The sequence below is a fragment of the Eulemur rufifrons genome, chromosome 10 (genome assembly GCF_041146395.1).
Source record: "Eulemur rufifrons isolate Redbay chromosome 10, OSU_ERuf_1, whole genome shotgun sequence".
Taxonomy (NCBI): domain Eukaryota; kingdom Metazoa; phylum Chordata; class Mammalia; order Primates; family Lemuridae; genus Eulemur; species Eulemur rufifrons.
This window is the reverse complement of record NC_090992.1, coordinates 5,453,174-5,472,385: the sequence shown is the minus strand read 5'-3', so window position 1 is coordinate 5,472,385 and position 19,212 is coordinate 5,453,174. Positions and strand designations below refer to the sequence as shown.

Genomic DNA, 19,212 nt, shown 5'->3' with positions numbered 1-19,212 from the left:
TCTGTCTTCTTCACATGTCCCCCTTGGCCCTGATTGACGCCATGGCAGAAGCTGGGCCAGGGTGTGGGACGAGGCTGCGCTCTGACAGGGTTCTGCTCATACAGGGCTCAGTCTGCTTAGCACAGGAGGGGACCCTGGGGCAAGGGAGGACAGGCCCCAGGGACGAGGAAAGGAGAGAGCTCTGCAGGGGCCTGTACAGTGGGCCCTGAGGAGTGCAGGGGTCCAGCCAGGGACAGGGTGGGAAGGGGGTGACATAAAAGGGATCGAGGGCAGGGGAGGAGGTGAGAGGCCCCTCGGACCCCATTCCGTCATGGGTGGGTTCCCCTGAGGCTCAGAGACTAGGAGGGAGGGGCTGGGGGAGGGCCAGCTGGCGGTGGGGCTAAGGGTGGGAGGAGGGGCCGGCTGGAGGGAGAGTTCTTTACCCAAACTCCCCCCAGCCCTAGACTCAGAAAGATACACGCACACTCATTCATACATACCCTGGAACCCCCACCTCTTTCTGTGGGGACATGTAGCACACAGCCCTACCCAATGCCTAGGAAAAGGGCCCCCTGCTGCAGCTCCGGCCTGGCCACCCTGGTCACTGAGCACACACTGACACGCCGCCTCCATCCGCAGCTGTGGCCTGGCGGTCGCTGCCCGAGTCCCTTGAGGCCTTCCCTCTTTGCTCCCTTTCTGCAGGTGCCTTCAGGCCCGTCCTCGGTCCACCTGGGCTGTGACTGCCCCTCACCCCCAAGAGCAGGGGCGGGGCGTGTTAGGACCTCAGAAGGGGGTGGCCATGGTCTTCAGCAAGGCACTGGGCGGGTGGGGCAGGGCCGGAGCAGGGAGAGCAGCGGTGCAGGTTGAGCAGTCCCCACCTCCTTGGGCAGCTCAGTCCCCAGCCCCTGGTCCAGCCTCTACCCTCAGCCCCCATAGCTGGGCCCCCCTCCTCTTTTCCAAGCCCCTTCCAGAGAAGTGGCCACTGGGCAGGCACCGGAAATGGCTGAGGGGGCCGCAGGGGCCTGAGACACCTGGCTACTGGCACAGTGAGGAGCAGGGGCTGGGGCCGAGCCCTTCCTGAGGCTTCCTCCTTGTTCTGCAGCCGGCCAGCCGGAGGACCTCAGGCTGAGTCGCCCCCAACAGGGCTCTTCTTCTTGGGCCGGGTCTTCAGTGTCTTGGAAGTCAGTGGCTGTGGCAAGGAGGAGGAAGACAGGGCTCAGCAGGGCACCGCACCCCGTCCCCATGTCCCCAGGCTCCGCCTGTGCTCTCACCTCAGCTTTGGGCATTTTTTTGATGGATTTGGCCCTCTTGGGAGCCTTGTCTCCCATGTCATCCTCAGACGCCTCTGTCCGGGGATCTGCCTGGTTTGTGCTAGATCTTAAATTCAGGGCAGGGTCATCTCCTGGTTGCAGGGAGGAAAGGAAACCAGGGCTCTTTCTCACCTGGCCTCCTTGCCCTGGTAGCCCCCTGCCCCCACCCTGGGCGCTGCCGTCACCTATGTCCTCGATGGTGTCCAGAAGGCCGCCAGGGCTGGGTCGGAGGCGGCCGTCAGGCCCCTGAAGGGGCAGCGCATCCTCGTCCCGGATCAGGGTCAGGTCCTGCATGCTGAAGCTTCGGAGCTTCTCTGACAGCACCCCCTGGCCCTAGGGTCACCACCACGCACCGGAGAGCCGGGGGGAGGGGCGGGGTGGAGATAGAGGTCACTATGGCGCTGGCAGCAGCCCTGGGCTCAGCGCTTTGCCCACACTGCCCTCCCCCAGTCCTACACGGCACGGAGGTGCTGGGGCCGTGCTGGGCAGATGAGGAAGCTGTGGCCAGACGGTGGACGTGACTCAGCTGGAGAGGGGTCCAGCCAGGACTGGAACCCCAAGGGCTCCACAGCCCCAGGGACAGGGTGGGCACCAAGGGGCCTGGCCAAGGGGCACAAGATGAACAAGGTGAGGGTCCTAGGAGTCTGGGCCTGTCCCTATCTCACCTTGGCAGCAGCGGTGACTGCGGCATTGGCGGCCAGGTTGAGGCCCCTCTTGCCCACCCTCATCATGGTCTCATAGCTCTTGTCTCGGGCCTGCGTGATGTACTCATCTATCTCCTGAGGGGTGGGAGGAGAAGGAGGAGGGGTGAGAGGTGGGTGCTGCCTTGAGGCTTGCCCTGCTCTTGTGCACACCTGCGCAAAGGCACTGCCTGCTCAGGAGCCACGGCCCTGCCAGGTCACTTCAGGCTCGGGGCACCCGCGGGGACAGCCAGGAATGTGTGAGGCTGCAGGCGCTGGGCTGCCTGTGCCAGCGGTGGGCTGGGAAGCAAGCTGAGAACGGGGAGCAAACCTTCTCCTTGTTGGACAGCGTCGGGTGCACGAACTTGCGGTAGAGCACGCTGGAGCCCTTGGTGTAAGGGGACAGCAGCCATATTACGAAAGCGATCTTGAGCTCAAAGTAGAAAGGGAACCTGTCGGGCGACAGAGGTGAGCACGGAGTAGACGGCAGGAGGGCAGGAGGTGCGCTGGGCTCAGCGCTGGCCCCACACATGCCGGAAGTCCCTCCCCCCTCAGTGCACTGGGGTCCCTACAGGTCTCAGGGGACTGGTCGTTTCTAATCGCAATGGACTCCAGATGGGACGGTGAGAAATGACCCCAGAAGGAACTTCCCCCAGCGGTGGCTCTCCTCGCCCCGCCTCTCACTCCTAGAGAAGACCCCCATTCCTCTACCGTGGGGTCGCCACCCAGGGGAACCCCCTAACCTCACAGGCCCATGCCTGGGTCGTCACCCCTTCCCTTCCCACTCCCTCCCATAGAGAGCACTGGGCCTTCTCCAGCTGTGCTCTGGGTCTGTCCCTCACTGCCACGACACGCCCTCGCCCTTAAGGATTGTTCTCCATTCCCCACGGCTCCTCCTCAGGCCACAAACTCCTTCAGGTCTCTGTGCTCACAGCGCCCTCATCAAAGCTCTTTCCTTCGCTGTGTCAAGAGGCATCTACACTCGCTACCCTCCCTTTCTAACCCATCTCTTTCCTCTACTGAAACTATTTTTCTTGAATACAAGGGCCCTGTCTACAAATGCAATGAACTCTTGTTCTCTACGCCTTGGTAGAACTCTGTCCTCTCGAAGGCCAGTGTTAGAGTTGTCAGTCTTCGCTCCTAAGAGGCACGTGCTCATGCAGGAAACGTCTCTGAGCTCCTGCCGTGAACGTGCACGTGACTAAGACATATTCCCTGTTCTCACAGTGCTCAGACATAGTCCAGCAGGGCCTGGAAAATGCCTTGCAAACACCCAGTGTTTACAAGATTCAATCACATGCCTATTCTACAAACAGGGAAACGGAGGCCTAGAGCGCTGGGACCTGCCCAGCGTCGTTGGCAGCGTGGTGGAAGCAGGTTTCCTGAATTCTATTGCGGTGCTTTGGCCAGCACCAGAAAGGGACGTTGGGGTGATGTCTGTTCGCATTGTGCTGACCAGGACCGCTGGGAGTCAGGGACTCCACCCTGGGTGTCATCTTTTGTTTTGGCTGGCTGAATAGGGAAAGGCAGTGGCCCTGGGCCCTGGGATGAGGTGGGGGCGGTTTCTGGACCTCACCAGGAGAGCACGATATCCGTGAGCGTCTCGGCCGTGGTGAAGAAGGCAAAGACGATCCAGTACATCATCCATTTCACCTGAGGGCACAGAGGGCAGTGCTCGCTGGGGCCTGGGGCCAAGGGGCCAGGAACATGCAGGACCCCCAACCCTGCCTGCTGGTCACGCCAGGGGATGGGACAGCCAGGACCCTCCTTTGCTGAGTCTTGTTAGTGGCTGATGGCGTTGGTACAAAGGAATGTGACCCACTGTCCTCCCCTGTCTCTGCCGTGTGGGCTGGGGAGGGGGTGAAGGGTCGTCCACTCACATACTCCTTCACGTTTTTTGTCTTCACGGCCTTGTAGGAAGAATAGGCTGGGTACAGGGTGCCAAAGATGAGCCTAGGGAGGCAGGCATGGTTACTGGGCCCATCGGCCAAGGGCAGGGGCCTCTCCCTCCCAGCTCTGCGTCAGCCCCTGGGTAAGTAAGGGGAAAAGGGACAGGATTCCCGAGTCCCATGTCAGCTGGACTGATAAACTCAGGTCCGGGGCTAAGGTCAGAGCAGTCAAGATTCAGGTGACACACGTCAGGCCCCAGCCAGCTAGGGTGATGCCCCTCCCCCCTCCATTGTTCAGTTTTTCTCTAGTCCCCGAGGCAAGGAGAGACCCAGAGGCCAGAGGGTCCAGTGTGGTCCCTTCAGCTATGATCCTTGGGGAGTCTTGGGGAGTGGGGGTCTTGTCACTGCCACAGGGTGTCTTCCTTCTTGACCTCACGCCCATTCACATGCATCTGCCCTTACCCTCCTCTTCCCTGTCTCAGAGCCAGGCTGGGTGGGGGCCTCTCTGCAAGGGAACTCGACACCACCTAACAGTGTGTTCTACCTGGCAGTCAGAGGCACTACTGTGGCCCTGGGGACCTGGGGAACAGAGGGCACAGGGGCAGGAGGTCCTGGGAAGGGCAAGAGATTTAATCCTCATGTAAACACCCCGGGCCCAGGCTCAGGGGAGGGTCCTGGCTGGTGATCCCATTATAGAGCACAGACAGGAGGGAAGGAAGGGGAGGAAGAGGCCCAGTGCCCTTTAGGGAGCTTGCCCAGGCAGGAGAGAAGCAGCCACCCTGAAGGCCACATGGAAGTTTGAGGCCTAGATTCCCTCTGGGGTGGGATGGGAGGAGAGAAAGGAGAGGACTCCAGTGTGTCTAGATGAAACCAGGACACAAGCATGTGACAGCACTGAATGGGAAGAAGGCAGCAGGGCGTGGCTGTGGGGTGTCAGCCCCCACGGTAGAGGCCGAGGGGCAGGGTCCTGAGCTAGGGCAGCAGTCAGGCCCGGCCCCTTGACAATTGTGTGGCTGCCGCCTGACCGGGCAGGATACTTCCAGACTGGCAGGTGAAGATGGAATGCAGGGCAGAATCCTCAAGGACAAAGTCTGGGTGGCGGTAGGGGGCAGGGGGTAGGAGGTGGTGGGAGTGGGGGTGGTGCTGGGGTATGTTCTCTCCTAGAGCCCGGGGAGGGGCCAGGGACATAGCTCCACAGTGTGGCTGGCAGCCTGGAATGAAGGCCACCCAACGTCCTCCCCCCAGTGGCTTTCACAATCCCAGGCTGAGCATACACATCCTCCTCTCCCAGTTACCTCCCACACTTTGTCCTCCAAGCATCTCAGCTTTGATACCCAGACTTCCTCCCTGGGGGGCCTTAAGGGCAGGTGTCCTCATCCTCAGTCTCTTGGCAGTTAGTGGAAGGGTCAGGAGGGCCTGGGCCCTTTGGGGAGGCCCAGGGTGCGGGCCATGGCCCTGCCTTGCTCCCCACTCTTTTCTATTGCCCCTCTTCCCCAGGGAGACCAGGGCCCAGGTCTGAGGAGCTCCTCCAGCCCAGACCTGCCAGGTGGGGGAGGGGACGTGCCTGCCTCCCCTTATAAATCAAACCGTCCCCTCGGCCCCTAGGATGGGCGCACGAACAGGGAAATCAAAAATAAAAGCGGTTTTTAAAAATAATGTGGGTGAGGTCCCTGGGAAGCCAGGCCTGCCATGCTCCCCTAGGATTCCCCCTCTTGTCCTGGGTCCCACATCTCCATGTCTCTGGGGACCCCAAGAGGGACGCTGTGCCTTTAGGTGACCCTGCCGCGTGAAGCCCCGAGCGGTCCATGCCGGCCCTCCCTCCATCACCATCCCGCATCGTCCCCCGCCGGGGGCGCCCGCCGCCCGCCGCCCGCCGCCCCCGCCGCACTCACACAACCAGGCGAGAGATGATCCAGGACACCATGGCGGGGCCGGGCGCAGCGCGGGGCGGGGACCCGGCCCGGCCCGAGGATGCAGCTGCCCGAGGCCGAGCGGCGGCGGCGGCAGCAGGAGCCGCAGGAGCAGCAGCAGCAGCCGCCGCGGGGGCAGCGGAGCGCCGAACCGCCGCCGTTAAAGGGGAGGTCCCTGCCGCAGCGGCGGGCCGTGGGCGGCGGCGGCTCTTAAAGGGGAGGCCGCGGCGGCGGCGCGCCCCCACCCCTGGCACCTGCTGTGGCCGGGCATGCGCCTCCAACTCGCAGTGCCCTGCCTTCCTCTCCTCGCGTTTTCACCTTGCTTGGGTTTCAAGCCCCGGGCTGAGGTCCCCCAAGGCCTTCGATTTCCATCCTGAAAACAGCTTCAGCCCACCTCCTGCGCTGCCCACATCATGCTGAAAGGCTTAAATATCCCAGGAGGAATGAATAATCGCTATGATTTCTTGAGTGCTTATTGTGTGCCAGGCCCTGTGCTAAGAGCTTCACATGCATTATTTCAGTGAATCCTCTTGACCACCCTGTAAGGCTGAGGTTATAATTACCCTCATTTTGAAGATAAGCAAATGGGAAGCTTAGGAAGTTCCAATAATTTGTTGAGCGTCACAAAACTACTAAGTCATGCTGCTAAAATACAAACCCAAGAAGTCTATCTAAACAGGCTACATCCTCCAGCTGCTGACTAGCAAACTCTTCTCCCCTATCACAGGCCTTGTAAAGACATCCACTGGAGCTCATGTCAAAGGTACAGCTGCACCCGTTCACGCCCCTCCTTGACAATCCCCAATCACCCCCAGTTGAAAGATGACCTCCTCTGGCCCTATGATCTGCTTTATGTTGTCAGTTTCTAAGCTTTGCAGGGGAATAGAGCTTGGTGATCTCAAGGTGGATACTCCCCTAAGGCATCAGACTTTCTTTTTTTTTTTTTGAGACAGAGTCTCACTCTGTTGCCCAGGCTAGAGTGAGTGCCGTGGCATCAGCCTAGCTCACAGCAACCTCAAACTCCTGGGCTCAAGCGATCCTCCTGCCTCAGCCTCCCGAGTAGCTGGGATTACAGGCATGCACCACCATGCCCGGCTAATTTTTTCTATATATTTTTAGCTGTCCATATAATTTCTTTCTATTTTTAGTAGAGATGGGGTCTCGCTCTTGCTCAGGCTGGTCTCGAACTCCTGAGCTCAAACGATCCGCCCCACCTCGGCCTCCCAGAGTGCTAGGATTATAGGCGTGAGCCACCGCGCCCGGCCTAGGCATCAGACTTTCTTTTCAGAGGGGCTGGGAGAGGGACTTGGGACTCAGATCAGAGATGGGCCCAGGGGCTACAATTCCACCCCCATCACCAAACACTGGTGGCAGTGGATGTCCTAATTCTGAAGACATTTATATCCAGAATGTAGGCTAGCCTGCCTCCTGATTTTCACCAAAGCAACCAAGCTCCAGTACCCCCCCGCCCATGCTCTCCTTTCCTGTCCCATTTTAAAGCATTCCTGCATCCCTCTACCCTTTATGTTGGGGTGTAATCCTTTTAGTGACCACAGCATCAACCCGTGCCCATCCAGGCTGAAAGGACACATTCAGAGCTCTGTATTTCAAAGAGTTATGGTCTTATTCAAACTCAGTATCCTTCAACCACACAATGGTCTATTTCCAACCTAGTAATTATATTTCCAGGCTCAAACACTTTGGAAGATGTTTTCCAAAAGTTTCGAGAGAAGCAGCCTCTGATGACCCCTCCTGCTATTCTTTACAACTTCCTCTCCAAAAGGCCTCTTCTAATTGGAATGCAGTCTGTTCTCACCCCTCAAGACACTTTAATTGCTGCTTGATAAACAAAAATAAATCCCATGTGGGCCCTCTCCCACCATCTCCAAGGTGGGTCCAGGACCACATGTTTCATATGTGGGCAGCCAGACCTCCTGCTTTGAGGAATCCCACCAACGACTGCCCAAAACCTTGCTCGGGCCACACACCACAGCTCTTTCCCCCAAGACTCTGCTCTAGAAAGGTAAGACTCCGCCTTTCCTACTCCATTCACAGAGCATAAACTGTGAAGAAACCTGTCTCTCCTCCCACCTCTAATTTATGTGGCCCCTTCTTCTTATCCCCAAGTCCCCAAACCATACTGACCTCACCCTGGTACTTTCCTTTCTCCCAGTTGGGCACAAGTTCAGGAAGCAAAGAACAGTAACTGGGTGCAGCACAGTAATGAAGACCTGGAAATGAACCCCCCACCTGCAACCTAGCCCTCAATTCCACCTTGATTTTAGAAGGGTCGGCACAGCAAGAATTTAGTCCACTCCAAACAGATTTGTTAGATTTTTAATAAGAACATGGAAATCCCAATCAGCCCTTCAACAAAATTAAAATACAGAAAGTGAAATTAAAAGTATTCTACAGTAAATGACTTTTATTAAAAAAAAAAAAAAAAAGTAACTGTGAACATATAAACAAGCCTGCAGGGCACTACAGTACAGCCGGAAAGATACATTTCCCAACGTACCCATGGGCCAATGAATTCCATCATTTTCAAATGAATTCTTAAAACTCCACTGAGTTGGAAAGTTTTGCTGAAAACATTTCTGGACAAAAAACAAAAAACTTCATGTTGGAAATCAAACTGTCCTTCCCATTTGGAAACATGAGAGGAGTCCCCAGGGAACGCTGGTAATAGGTGAAAATGGTTCCTGGAGTCACCAGTGTGTGCACGCGGGGAACACACCACAGCTCAGACCTGACAAATTCTTTCTCAGATGACTGTTCCCTCAAGATAAGACTGAGATGGGAGGGGGAGAAACTAAAGAATCCTAAAAAGCCAATTCTTTTAAATTCTGCTTTGGCTGATTTTGTGCTATAATGGGCAGCTGATTTCTAAAAATCATATTTCTTCAAAGAGTTTTATCGAAAGGAAGACTAAATGTAATGTGCCTTTCCTCATAATCCAGGAAAACAACTGTGGTATTTCAAAAATTCTAAAAATATCTACTTTCATGAAATAGTAACTATTTCACTACAAACCTATTTTTCACTAAATACACACATTTCCTAATCCTGGAGCCTCCTGGGAAAAGCAGTGGGTTCTCCCTGGGTCCTATAAGACTCCAGTGTTCACGGGAGAGAGTGTGGGGAATGGCTTCACCCCGTCTCCCGGGGTGGGCCTTGTCAGAGGTCACGTGCAGAGACACTGTTAGGCTTCCACCAGGCATGTTTAAGCAATTACCTCTACCTGTACCAGTTATGTGATTCCCTCTACCTTCAAACACATTCCCACTTAGCTAGGCACAAGAGGAAAAGAAAAGAAAGGTGTGCCCACATTCCTGGTTTCCACAAAATCTCAACTCAGGAGAATGCGCAGGAAAGCCCAGCGATGTTCAGGCAGGTCGGATTCCCAAAAGGCCACAGGATGGGGACGTGGCACCCTCGGCTTGGAGTCTGAAACTGTGTGTGAACAGTGCAACGTTCCTGTGTCAACCTTCGGTGTTGAGGCAGCATAGAAAGAGTGGCTGGAGAGTTTGTAATACTGACCACACTGGCTCCAGGAAGGACCTCTGCTCCGGCAGAGATCCCTGCCGTTCCCTGTAAGTGTTGTGAGTGAAAGGCCTGCTTCACAGGGGAGTTTGGACTCTCTCCATGCCTAAGACCTTGCCAGCTTGGATTCGTGAGCCTTGAGGGTGCCGACAGCATCTTTCACTGCATGGTAAATGATGTTCTTCACCTGGTGAGAGTGATCAGCACAGTCAGTTCACGGCACCCCCCGCTGCATTCTGCAAATGCAGATGTATATTCTACCTTGACTGTAGGACTACTGGTTGAGGAAACCCCCCGCAATGGCTGTGTGCTTCCCAAATAAACCCCCATGATGACCCACAAGTCACATAGGTCTGTAGTCAAAAAAGAACGATGAAATCATTTGAAAGGATATGTAATCACCATCATCTACATGCTCTTTATCTAAGCTCTTTATGTGGACTTTCATTTAATCCTTGCCATAATCCTATGAGGTAAATTCTATCATTATCCCCATTTTACAGATAAGAAACTGAGGAAAACCAAGGTTCCATGGTTAAGGTTCCAAGGAACCAAGGTCCTACAGCTAATACGGACACACTAAAACAACAGTGGAAGGCAGCACTATGGGATATTTTTTTCCCTTTGTGCTTATATGTATTTTCTAATTTGTCTAAAAGGAACAAACATTATAAGTGTAGTTAGAAAATATAATAAAAGTTATTGAAATAGAGTGAAGAGACTTATTAAAATAAAATGAATAGACTGAAGATAGTTTTTAAAAAGGGCTGACATGAAAATTGTGGTTATTTCTGGGGAGGGAAAATGGGGAAACGGAAAGGGGAAGGGTATGTGGGGACTTCAACAATATAGTTGCTGTGTATGTTGTATATGTGTGTGCGTGTGCGTGCGTGTGTGCGTTTTGTTTGTTTGCTTGTTTTTGGAGACAGGGTCTTGCTCTGTTGCCTGGGCTAGAATATGGTGGTGTTACCATAGCTCACTGCAACCTCAAACTCCTGGGCTCAAGCGATCCTCCTGCTTAAGCCTCCCAAGCACCTGGGACTACAGGTGTGCACCACCAATGCCTGGCTAATTTTTCTATTTTTCTGTAGAGACGGGGGTCTCGATCTTGCTTAAACTGGTCTTGAACTCCTGGCCTCAAGTGATCTTCCCACCTCGGTCTCCCAGAGTGCTAGGATTACCGGCGTGTCCCATGTATGGCTATTTCTTAAGGTGAGTGATGGCCACACAGGTCTTCCTTATGATATTCTCTATTCATTTTTTGGCATTACTTCAAAAAATATTTATGAGTACCTTCTGTATGTGTCCAGCATTGTGCTAGGTAAAATCAGTGAATGAAATAGTAAAATTCCTGCCTTTACAGAGCTTAAATAGCTTATATTCTAGTAGGGGTAGTAACAGATAAAATAAATAGTATTTCAGATTATGAAAAATACTACAGAAAAAATAAAGCAGTGAAAGGGGCTTGGGAGTCCTGCTGCAGGAGCTGATGTTGTTAGTCAGGAAAGGTCTTATGGGTAAGGTGACATGTACTAGTAGATCTGAAGGAGCTGAAGTCTGAAATATGTACGCCTGAATATTTATATATCTATAATACCAATGTAATTATACTTTTTTTTTTTTTTTGAGACAGGGTCTTGCTCTGTTGCCCTGGCTAGAATGCCGTGGCATCAGCCTAGGTCACAGCAACCTCCAACTCCTGGGCTCAAGCGATCCTCCTGCCTCAGCCTCCCGAGTAGCTGGGACTACAGGCATGCGCCACCATGCCCGGCTAATTTTTTCTATATAGATTTTTAGTTGTTCATATAAGTTCTTTTTATTTTTGGCAGAGACGAGGTCTCACTCTTGCTCAGGCTGGTCTCAAACTCCTGACCTCGAGCGATCCTCCCGCCTTGGCCTCCCAGAGTGCTAGGATTACAGGCGTGAGCCACCGCACCCGGCCCAGTGTAATTATACTTTGTATAAAAACTTATGGTTGAAATGTTCCTTAATTTTGAAAAAGAACAGGCAGATCAGACTCAGAGTTAAAGACGATTGAAGCTGCCAGCAATTAAGAAAAGCCTCTTCAACCTGATGGATCACCAACCACAGGTCCACCTGAGCCACAGGCATGTCAGAGGAAAAGAGCCACAGTGAAAAGCTATGAGTGTATTTAAATTGCTGAAGCTCTGCCTGGACAATCTTGTTTCCTTATTCTTTGTTCTTTTTAATTCGACTAAAGTGCCCCAGTGTATTAATAATGAAATTCTGCCCTTAAAATTCCAGTCCATTTCAAGACCAGAAGAAACCTAATCTGATGTCCAACTCTGCTCTTCAAGGGGAAAACAATCCTCAGCTCTGTGAATATAGTTCTGAGGGTCATGGACTACAATCCCTAGTAGAGCTCTAAGAAATAGAGTCTGGGCCAGGCGCACGCCTGTAGTCCCAGCTACTCGGGACGCTGAGGCAGGAGGATCACTTGAGCCCAGGAGTCTGAGGTTGCTGTGAGCTAGGCTGACGCCACGGCACTCTAGCCCAGGCAACAGAGTAAGACTCTGTCTCAAAAAAAAAAAAAAGAAATTGAGTCCGCACAGAAATTTGCTATAAGAAGCAGCTTCAGGGCAAAACCTCTTCTCTGAAACATGCCCAGAACACAATGCCATAGAGCCATCCCACCTGCCCAGGGGGGTCAGTTACTAACACTAAAAACACTCTATCTCCCAAGGATGGAGAAACAGGATTGTCACACTGGAAATGGTTAGGTTAAAAGATGAGTATTCTCTAAACAAATCTGGGGAGGACTGAGTAAATGCTTCCTGAAACGGACTCCATATCCCCCGACAAAGTTTCCTTAGTCATTTCTCCTTCTCAGTTAGAACCTGCAGAAAACACCCTCAGAAAGGAGAAAGCGCTTTCTGTTTGCATGTGAATACACAAGAAGAAGAACACAGTGGGGTGAAGGAGGAGTTATTTACCTGCAGTTTATCCTCATGATTTGTGTGAGTGTTAGAGAGATGCCTGAATTCCTGAGTCAGGCGGAAACAGTGCTTTACGTGTTCTGGAGATACAAAGTCTTCTGCTACTTTTATGCAGCTGTACAGATTGTGAACCTGGGAGGCAAAAAGTACAGAAGGGAAATATCAGATAATCAAGATTTAATAACACATGGAAAATGTCCATAATATAGTTTATAAAAAACACTTTAGAAATACTTATAGTATTCCATTTTTATAATAACAACACAGAAAAACTTTTAAGTGCAAATTTATAAATAAAAACATTAGTATTTGGCTGGGCATGGTAGCTCATGCCTATAATCCCAGCACTTTGGAAGGCCAAGGGAGGAGTATCACCTGAGGCCAAGGGGTCAGGACCAGCCTGGGCGACATAGTAAGACCCATCTCTTTTTTTTTTTTTTTTTTTTTATTTTTTATTTTTTTGAGACAGAGTCTCACTCTGTTGCCCAGGCTAGAGTGAGTGCCGTGGCGTCAGCCTAGCTCACAGCAACCTCAAACTCCTGAGCTCAAGCGATCCTCCTGTCTCAGCCTCCCGAGTAGCTGGGACTACAGGCATGCGCCACCATGCCCGGCTAATTTTTTCTCTATATATTTTTAGCTGTCCATATAATTTCTTTCTATTTTTAGTAGAGGTGGGGTCTCGTTCTTGCTCAGGCTGGTCTCGAACTCCTGAGCTCAAACGATCCGCCCACCTCGGCCTCCCAGAGTGCTAGGATTACAGGCGTGAGCCACCGCGCCCGGCCTCATCTCTACCAAAATTAGAAAAATTATCCAGACATGGTCGTGTGCACCCGTAGTCCCAGTTACCCTGGAGGCTGAGGCAGGAGGATTGTTTGAGCCCAGGAGTTTGAGGTTACAGTGAGCTATGATCATAACACTTCATTTCCAGCCTGGGTGACACAGCGAGACTGTCTCAAAGAACCCCCCCAAAACAAAAAAGCTCTTAAAACAATACAAAAAACATAAATATTTGCACAGAAAATGGTCTGGAAAAATATACATCAATTTTTAAATAAGTAGGTAGGAAATTAGATTGGGAAGGTGGGATAATAAGATTGTTAAGAAGGGTGTGGTACAGGTAGCTGAAAGGAGACTTGTCACTTTAATAGTCTGTATTGTTTAAAAATTTTAAAACGAGCATTAAAATTACAAGGAAGAAAATTAGAAAGCAAAAAATGAGTCGCAGTTTAAGAGTAATCAATATAATCCAACCATTTATATCTCTTGCCAGATTAGCAAGAAAAGCAGAAATAAGGAAGCCCATGGAGCTGCTGAACCCAGACCCCCAGCGGAACCCACCTGGTGTGGGGCTCCAGCAGGTATGAAGACGGCATCACCTAGGAACTGCACAATGGCCCAGCCTTGCACGCCATACTCCTCATAGAGTCGCTTGCGGAGGGTCTGGTCCAGGTACCAACTTTGGTCGTGAATTGGGTCATGATCTGGGGGATTCTCTTGGCCTTGCTCTTCTCCAACCTGAAGCCATCATCAAAATCCAAAGATGGAAAATTTAAAAATTATTAACAGCATAAATCCAACTTGCTGCAGCAATATCCCTGGTGGGCCAAAGTTTCTGCTTTATTCTATTCAACATCCTCTAGGTGTGGATTCAGGCCTTCTGGGCTTTTCTACATGGCCAACAGGTCTTTAATGACAAGGCATTCCACAAGAGAAACCCTAGGCAGGCTGTCTTGGCCTCCAGACCCTTGATCTGTGACCTGGGAGCACAGCCCACCATGTGCATACCTTCCGGAGTAGCTCCCGGATCTTCTCTGCATCCTTGGCTGCATAGATGTGCCACAGAGCACCTGGCTTCTCTTTTCCATCATGAATCCTCTGCTTTGTCACCTCGTCAGCATCTCCCTCGTCAATCGTCTTGAGTACCTCTGAAAAGAGCAGAATTACACTTTCAATGTAGTCAGCAATTTCAGTACTTCTGAGTAAAGCAAAATGTCCAGTTTAAACAAATATAATCTCCATTCATCTCCATCTCTCTGGACTAATATAACGCAGAATCAAAGAATCAAAATTCATATTGGGTCTAAGCTCCCTACACACAGAAAGAGCAACACTAAACTTTCCTTACTTAACAGAGATTCAGCAATTTGGAGGTATAGTTTTCCTTTAAAACAAATTTCTTACTCAAACTGTGTAGCCATATCTTATGTTTAACTTGCAGGTTATTTTCTGCTGAGAGTAGATGGAGACTATCTATTTTCTCAAGACCTCTTCAAACTCTAGGATTTAAGCCCACAAAGCTTCTCTGGCAAGTTAAGAGAGTTGGCTGCTTATGCCTGTCTATTGTAATCCCCTAAAAGACAACTTAATGGAAGGGTCCACAGGTGTGTAGCATCAAAAGGAAATGTATAACAGAAAATATATTTAATATTATTACCAAAGTTATCCCTGAATTTTGAGATTTTGAGTTACTTGTTTTCTTTTTCAAGAAATTTCTTTTTTCTGAAACTTCCATAATGAATACATATTAATTTTAACACTGAGAAAGCAGGGAGTACAAATACAGCAAAATATTACTTTTCTACTTTACTTCTGTGCTTTATCCTCTGTCACCCCACAGCTGACTTGGCTGACAGGCCAAGTTAGACCAGTTTGCTCTTCTTCATTCCTCGTTGTGATGCTACACACTCAGTGGAAAAGGCAGCATTCCCAGAAAGAGAATGGCTCTGAGAAAGATACCCAAGCAGCACTCTTTTCTGTTAGAAGCTCCCTTTGTCTAGCAACATCCACTGTGCACCCACTATGCATCAGGCCTGGTAGAAACGTAAGAAAAAGCCACTGGCCCTGAGCGAGGAGGAAAACACCCAATTCTATTGAGGTCAAACCTCATCATCCTGAAGCATAGGTTCTAGAAATCATACCTTCATCATGAGCACCCTCCCCGATGGGGATCCCAACGTACACCATCACATTAACAGCGTCAGACACATCCAAGTGAAGATTTGTTGTGCCAACTCTTCTGTCTTCTGCTGTTATCAAGCCTAACGGTGAAAGGAAAACATGCGAAGTGAAGGGGCAACATTCTGAGGATTCCACAGAGATCCTACAGCTGAGAACATGCTCAAAGATGTCCTTACATGAGTAACATTGGGAGAGTAAAGGATATCTGTTCATCAAGAAATCACTCTCATCTCTTTTATATTAAGACTGATTTCTCGCTTGGTTGACAGTATCTATTAGCTTTGGTCATGGAACCGATACACTTTCAAAAATGACCTCTCCATGAAAAGCAAAACAGATATGGGCACTAGGCACATTCCAATAAAGCTGAGCTTTCACAGTGACTTGGGTCATTACTGGCCTTCACAAAGTGCTGGCTGGGTAGTATGGTACGCAGCCTTCTTCACTATTATTTTATCAAGTCTCTTAGAACTGAAAATATGTCTCCTTGGGTAGGGTTTTTGAGAGGAAACTTTCTCACTATTGGAGACATACAAATTTATGGACTGGGCTCACATGGGTATTACACAAATCAATATGACAAAAGCAAACATATTCCAAACCATCCTGGATATTATTCACTTCTTCAGCACCTGCCTCCTATCCCCAATCATCTCTACACATGACCCTGACCACAGACCTCCCTCTACAGGTGAAATAACAACAGTCCCCCAAAAGGCAATTCTGGCCCCCCTCCCTCGTACCATAGGCGTTGTACATCTTGGGGCCCAGGTCGGGCCTTACAAAGTAGCTGGGTAGCCTAGAGGCCAGGTTGAGCCTGCCATCGCGTTTGGTGTATTCCGGCAGAGGAAGGTTCTCCATCAGATCTTCAAACCTACAATAAGGCAGGAAAAATGACTTAGCTTGTTATAGATAAAGAAAACAAAGAGACAAAGTTCACTTTTCTATAATTACTTTGCAATGGCTTCAGTCAAGCACAAGTCTCTGAAGATTATACCACTGTAGGTCACTAACCTCGTTGGCATCATGTCTCGAAAATCTTCTCCGGGAGGCCAGTCCTTGAGTTTGAGCACCATTGGCTGCCCATCTTCTGACCTTAGTCGCTCTGGAAGAGAGGTGGCACTCCCACAAACATCTGCTGGCTTGGCTGCTGTCCACTTTTCAGCAGCGACTAAAAGTTTTAGGATACTAACCTCTTATTTCAGATTGTAAACCCCCATAATGAACTAGGCAGGCTGTGTGCATGCCAGATTTTCCCATCTCACAGGGATTCTATCCCCCTTCCTCAGAGTGAAAGTGCTCCACACACCCCATGGTATCACATTTAAGCTTAGGTGTGCACCAGGAGCCATGTGATTGCCAAGCAAGCTACCTGGTCAGCACCAGGAAAGAATGTTCCTTTCATGAAGAGGATATAATGTGTTATTCCAGGGAAAGGGCTGGGCATACAGATGCTTATTTCTCAGTCTGCCATTACTGAACTAGATATCAAAGCTACTTACTGCATATAATCTCGAAACCATCCCAAAAATCCCGAACTTTCACATCAGAAATTATAGCACAGTTCCTGCAGTTCACCAAGTCCACATCCTGGTCTCCAAATTCCTGGCTAAAGGCTTCTGGCTTCCAGAGTTCAGACTTGAGCTTTTTATGCACCCCTGAAACCAGCACTGGCTGTGGAAACAAAAATATCCCAATCAGAGCCAACTACGAATACTTTTAGCTCCAGGGCTAATAGACAGAATAGGAGGGTTTCCTGGGAAGGGCCTCTTCTTCTCCATGAAGCTCTATTGTTCCTTCCTAGCTTTACAACCTACGGATTTCAACCTGTCAGCTAAAGTGAACGGAAGCTACTTCTACTACATTATATTTGATCCTGACCCTGGGGGCCATGCCATAGAAATCATCTGTTGCACCGGTATCTACCACTGTTCTGAGGTGAGAGGAAAAAAACTGACAAATGCAACTTTGACAGCACTTCCTCACAATGAAAACTATAAAACTAGACAATTCCATAAGCTCCCCTTCCTCAAGCACCTTGCTAAAGTATAAAAACCAGGCAGTGTGGTCATACTATCACATAAACTTCTGTGGCCTTAAAAAAAAATTTTTTTTTTCAGACAGTCTTGCTGTCACCCCGGGTAGAGTGTAGGGGTTACATCGTAGCTCACTGCAACCCCAAACTCCTGGACTCAAGCAATCTTCTTACCTCAGCCTCCCAGGTTGCTGGGACTACAGGCACACACCACAATGCCTGGATAATTTTTTTATTTTTAGTAGAGATGGAGTCTCGCTCTTGCTCAGGCTGGTCTCGAACTCCTGAGCTCAAGTGATCCTCTGACCTCGGCCTCCCAGAGTGCTACGATTACAGGCGTGAGCCACTGCACCCTGCTGCCTTAAAACATTTACCTAGAAAAGTACCACCTACTTCCACCCACGCCCTCACCTCACCCCGTATCACACTTAAGGATTTTCCACCAAAGGTGCCAATACCAGAAAACACCTAACAGGAATTTCAACTGCCCTGTTAAGAACACAGAACTATACAGCTTAGAAATAAAAGATGCACAGTGTATTTTTAGGAATCTCCTTGATTTTAAAAACCCAAGACAACTCAAAGTAGAAAGGCTATTACAACAAAATCAGTATGTCTAAACATCCCTGGCAAAAGATCTCCCAGAGACACCTGGAATTATCCTGGTAGCTATGGCAGGCAGGCAGACAGCTGGCTCTGGGAACTACTTATTTTTGCTTACCTGACCTTGCTTCCAACACTCCCGGAAGATCTTCCAGTTGTTTTTGTTGCTGGGGTCATGGAGACACAGAAGCCTCCCATCACAGAGCCAGGAGTGAGAAGTATGGGGGTCTAGCACATTTAACCCCATCACCATCTCCTTCACTTCCTTCTGGGTATCAGTTAAGTTGCAGGCCCGCTTTGAAGCATCTGAGGTTTTCTTATTTTCCACCACGGAGGCAATGATGTGGTCAAGGAAGTTGGGTAGGCTGGTCTTGCTCTTCACTCCCTGCCAGACACAAACCCATCAGGGAAGCTTGGCTGAGGCACCACGAGAAGAGCAGTCTCAAAACTGTCTCAGTTTATTCACAGTGAGTTCTGACCTATCTGATCAATCCCACAAAAGTTATTAGGATATCTTTTATAACTGGAGGGGGGGGCGGCCAATAAGTTAATAAAAATCTTAAATTCTTCTATCCTTCATATTTTTGCCTTACATTTATCAAAGAAAAGTACAGAAAGATCCTTTCTGATTTAAGAGATTTGAGACCTAAGAAGTACCTCTGGCACTCAGCCCTGTACTAGGCATATGCACACAGACTGCAGAAACCACAAAATGCTGTAACTGAGTAAAAAAGATATTTAGCTTGGGAGTTCTAAACTTTTTCTAGCCAGCATGTCCAAGGGATATAATACTTCAAGTAAGTAACTGAAATGACTTATCAAGGCAGTGGTTATCTACCAGGGAGTACACCAATAAAGGGTGTACCAGAGTGTCCAAGAGGAACGAGTGTGTTCTGAAAGCAGTCTCCTACTCTCCAGTTCTTCCCTCACTACCGTCCCACTGAGAATCTCTCATCTGTTTCAGCTGATGGGAAAGCTCAGGCCTAGAGATGAAAGTGCCATACCTAACGTCCCCGAACTGAAAGGCGGGGAGCTTTTGTAAACTTAATAATTTTATGCCTAAAGTATCACTAATCACTATTGCCATCAAGTGTATAATCATATAACATCTTGGGAAAATTAAAGAACTGGGAATATGAGCAAGTACAAATAAAATAGAGCCCAAACTAATTGTTTTGTTTGCTTTTTTTTGGGAGACAGGGTCTAGCTCTGTCACCCAGGCTAGAGTGCAAGAGTGCAGTAGTAGAGTGGCATGATCATAGCTCACTACAACTTCAAACCCGTGGGCTCAAGTGATCCTCCCACCTCAGCCTCCCAAGTAGCTGGGACTATAGGCACATGCCACCAC

General features: G+C 49.9%; 2 protein-coding genes across 3 annotated transcripts in view; both read right to left on the bottom strand.

Annotated features, from left to right (window-relative positions):
• Positions 1-1,099: 1,099 nt before the first annotated feature.
• Positions 1,100-5,782, bottom strand: REEP2 (receptor accessory protein 2). Of its 2 annotated transcripts, none has more exons than XM_069484086.1 (8): positions 5,751-5,782; positions 3,850-3,922; positions 3,546-3,622; positions 2,301-2,421; positions 1,955-2,068; positions 1,475-1,622; positions 1,251-1,381; positions 1,100-1,168 (listed from the first exon to the last, which is right to left on the bottom strand). In XM_069484086.1, exons 1-8 carry the CDS (start codon positions 5,780-5,782, stop codon positions 1,100-1,102), a joined length of 765 nt encoding a protein of 254 aa, XP_069340187.1. The 2 variants fall into 2 exon arrangements, with proteins under 2 accessions (XP_069340187.1, XP_069340189.1); XM_069484088.1 differs by having other exon boundaries at positions 1,475-1,616.
• Positions 5,783-8,089: 2,307 nt separating this feature from the next.
• Positions 8,090-19,212, bottom strand: part of KDM3B (lysine demethylase 3B) — a 61,182-nt gene continuing 50,059 nt past the window's right edge. The window contains exons 16-24 of the mRNA XM_069483699.1: positions 17,983-18,249; positions 16,729-16,900; positions 16,241-16,331; positions 15,970-16,100; positions 15,187-15,306; positions 14,054-14,193; positions 13,607-13,783; positions 12,266-12,400; positions 8,090-9,498 (exon numbers count right to left, since the gene is read on the bottom strand). Of these exons, the coding sequence (XP_069339800.1) occupies positions 9,418-9,498; positions 12,266-12,400; positions 13,607-13,783; positions 14,054-14,193; positions 15,187-15,306; positions 15,970-16,100; positions 16,241-16,331; positions 16,729-16,900; positions 17,983-18,249 (1,314 nt within the window). The 3' untranslated portion in view covers positions 8,090-9,417. The remainder of the gene's footprint in view (positions 9,499-12,265; positions 12,401-13,606; positions 13,784-14,053; positions 14,194-15,186; positions 15,307-15,969; positions 16,101-16,240; positions 16,332-16,728; positions 16,901-17,982; positions 18,250-19,212) is intronic.

Coding starts and splice junctions, on each gene's coding strand:
- REEP2 (XM_069484086.1), bottom strand. CDS start 5,782: ATGGTGTCCTGGATCATCTCTCGCCTGGTTGT. Junction 3,623..3,849: donor CAAAAAACGTGAAGGAGTAT/GTGAGTGGACGA, acceptor CTGTGCCCTCAG/GTGAAATGGATGATGTACTG. Junction 1,169..1,250: donor AAAAAATGCCCAAAGCTGAG/GTGAGAGCACAG, acceptor TCCTTGCCACAG/CCACTGACTTCCAAGACACT.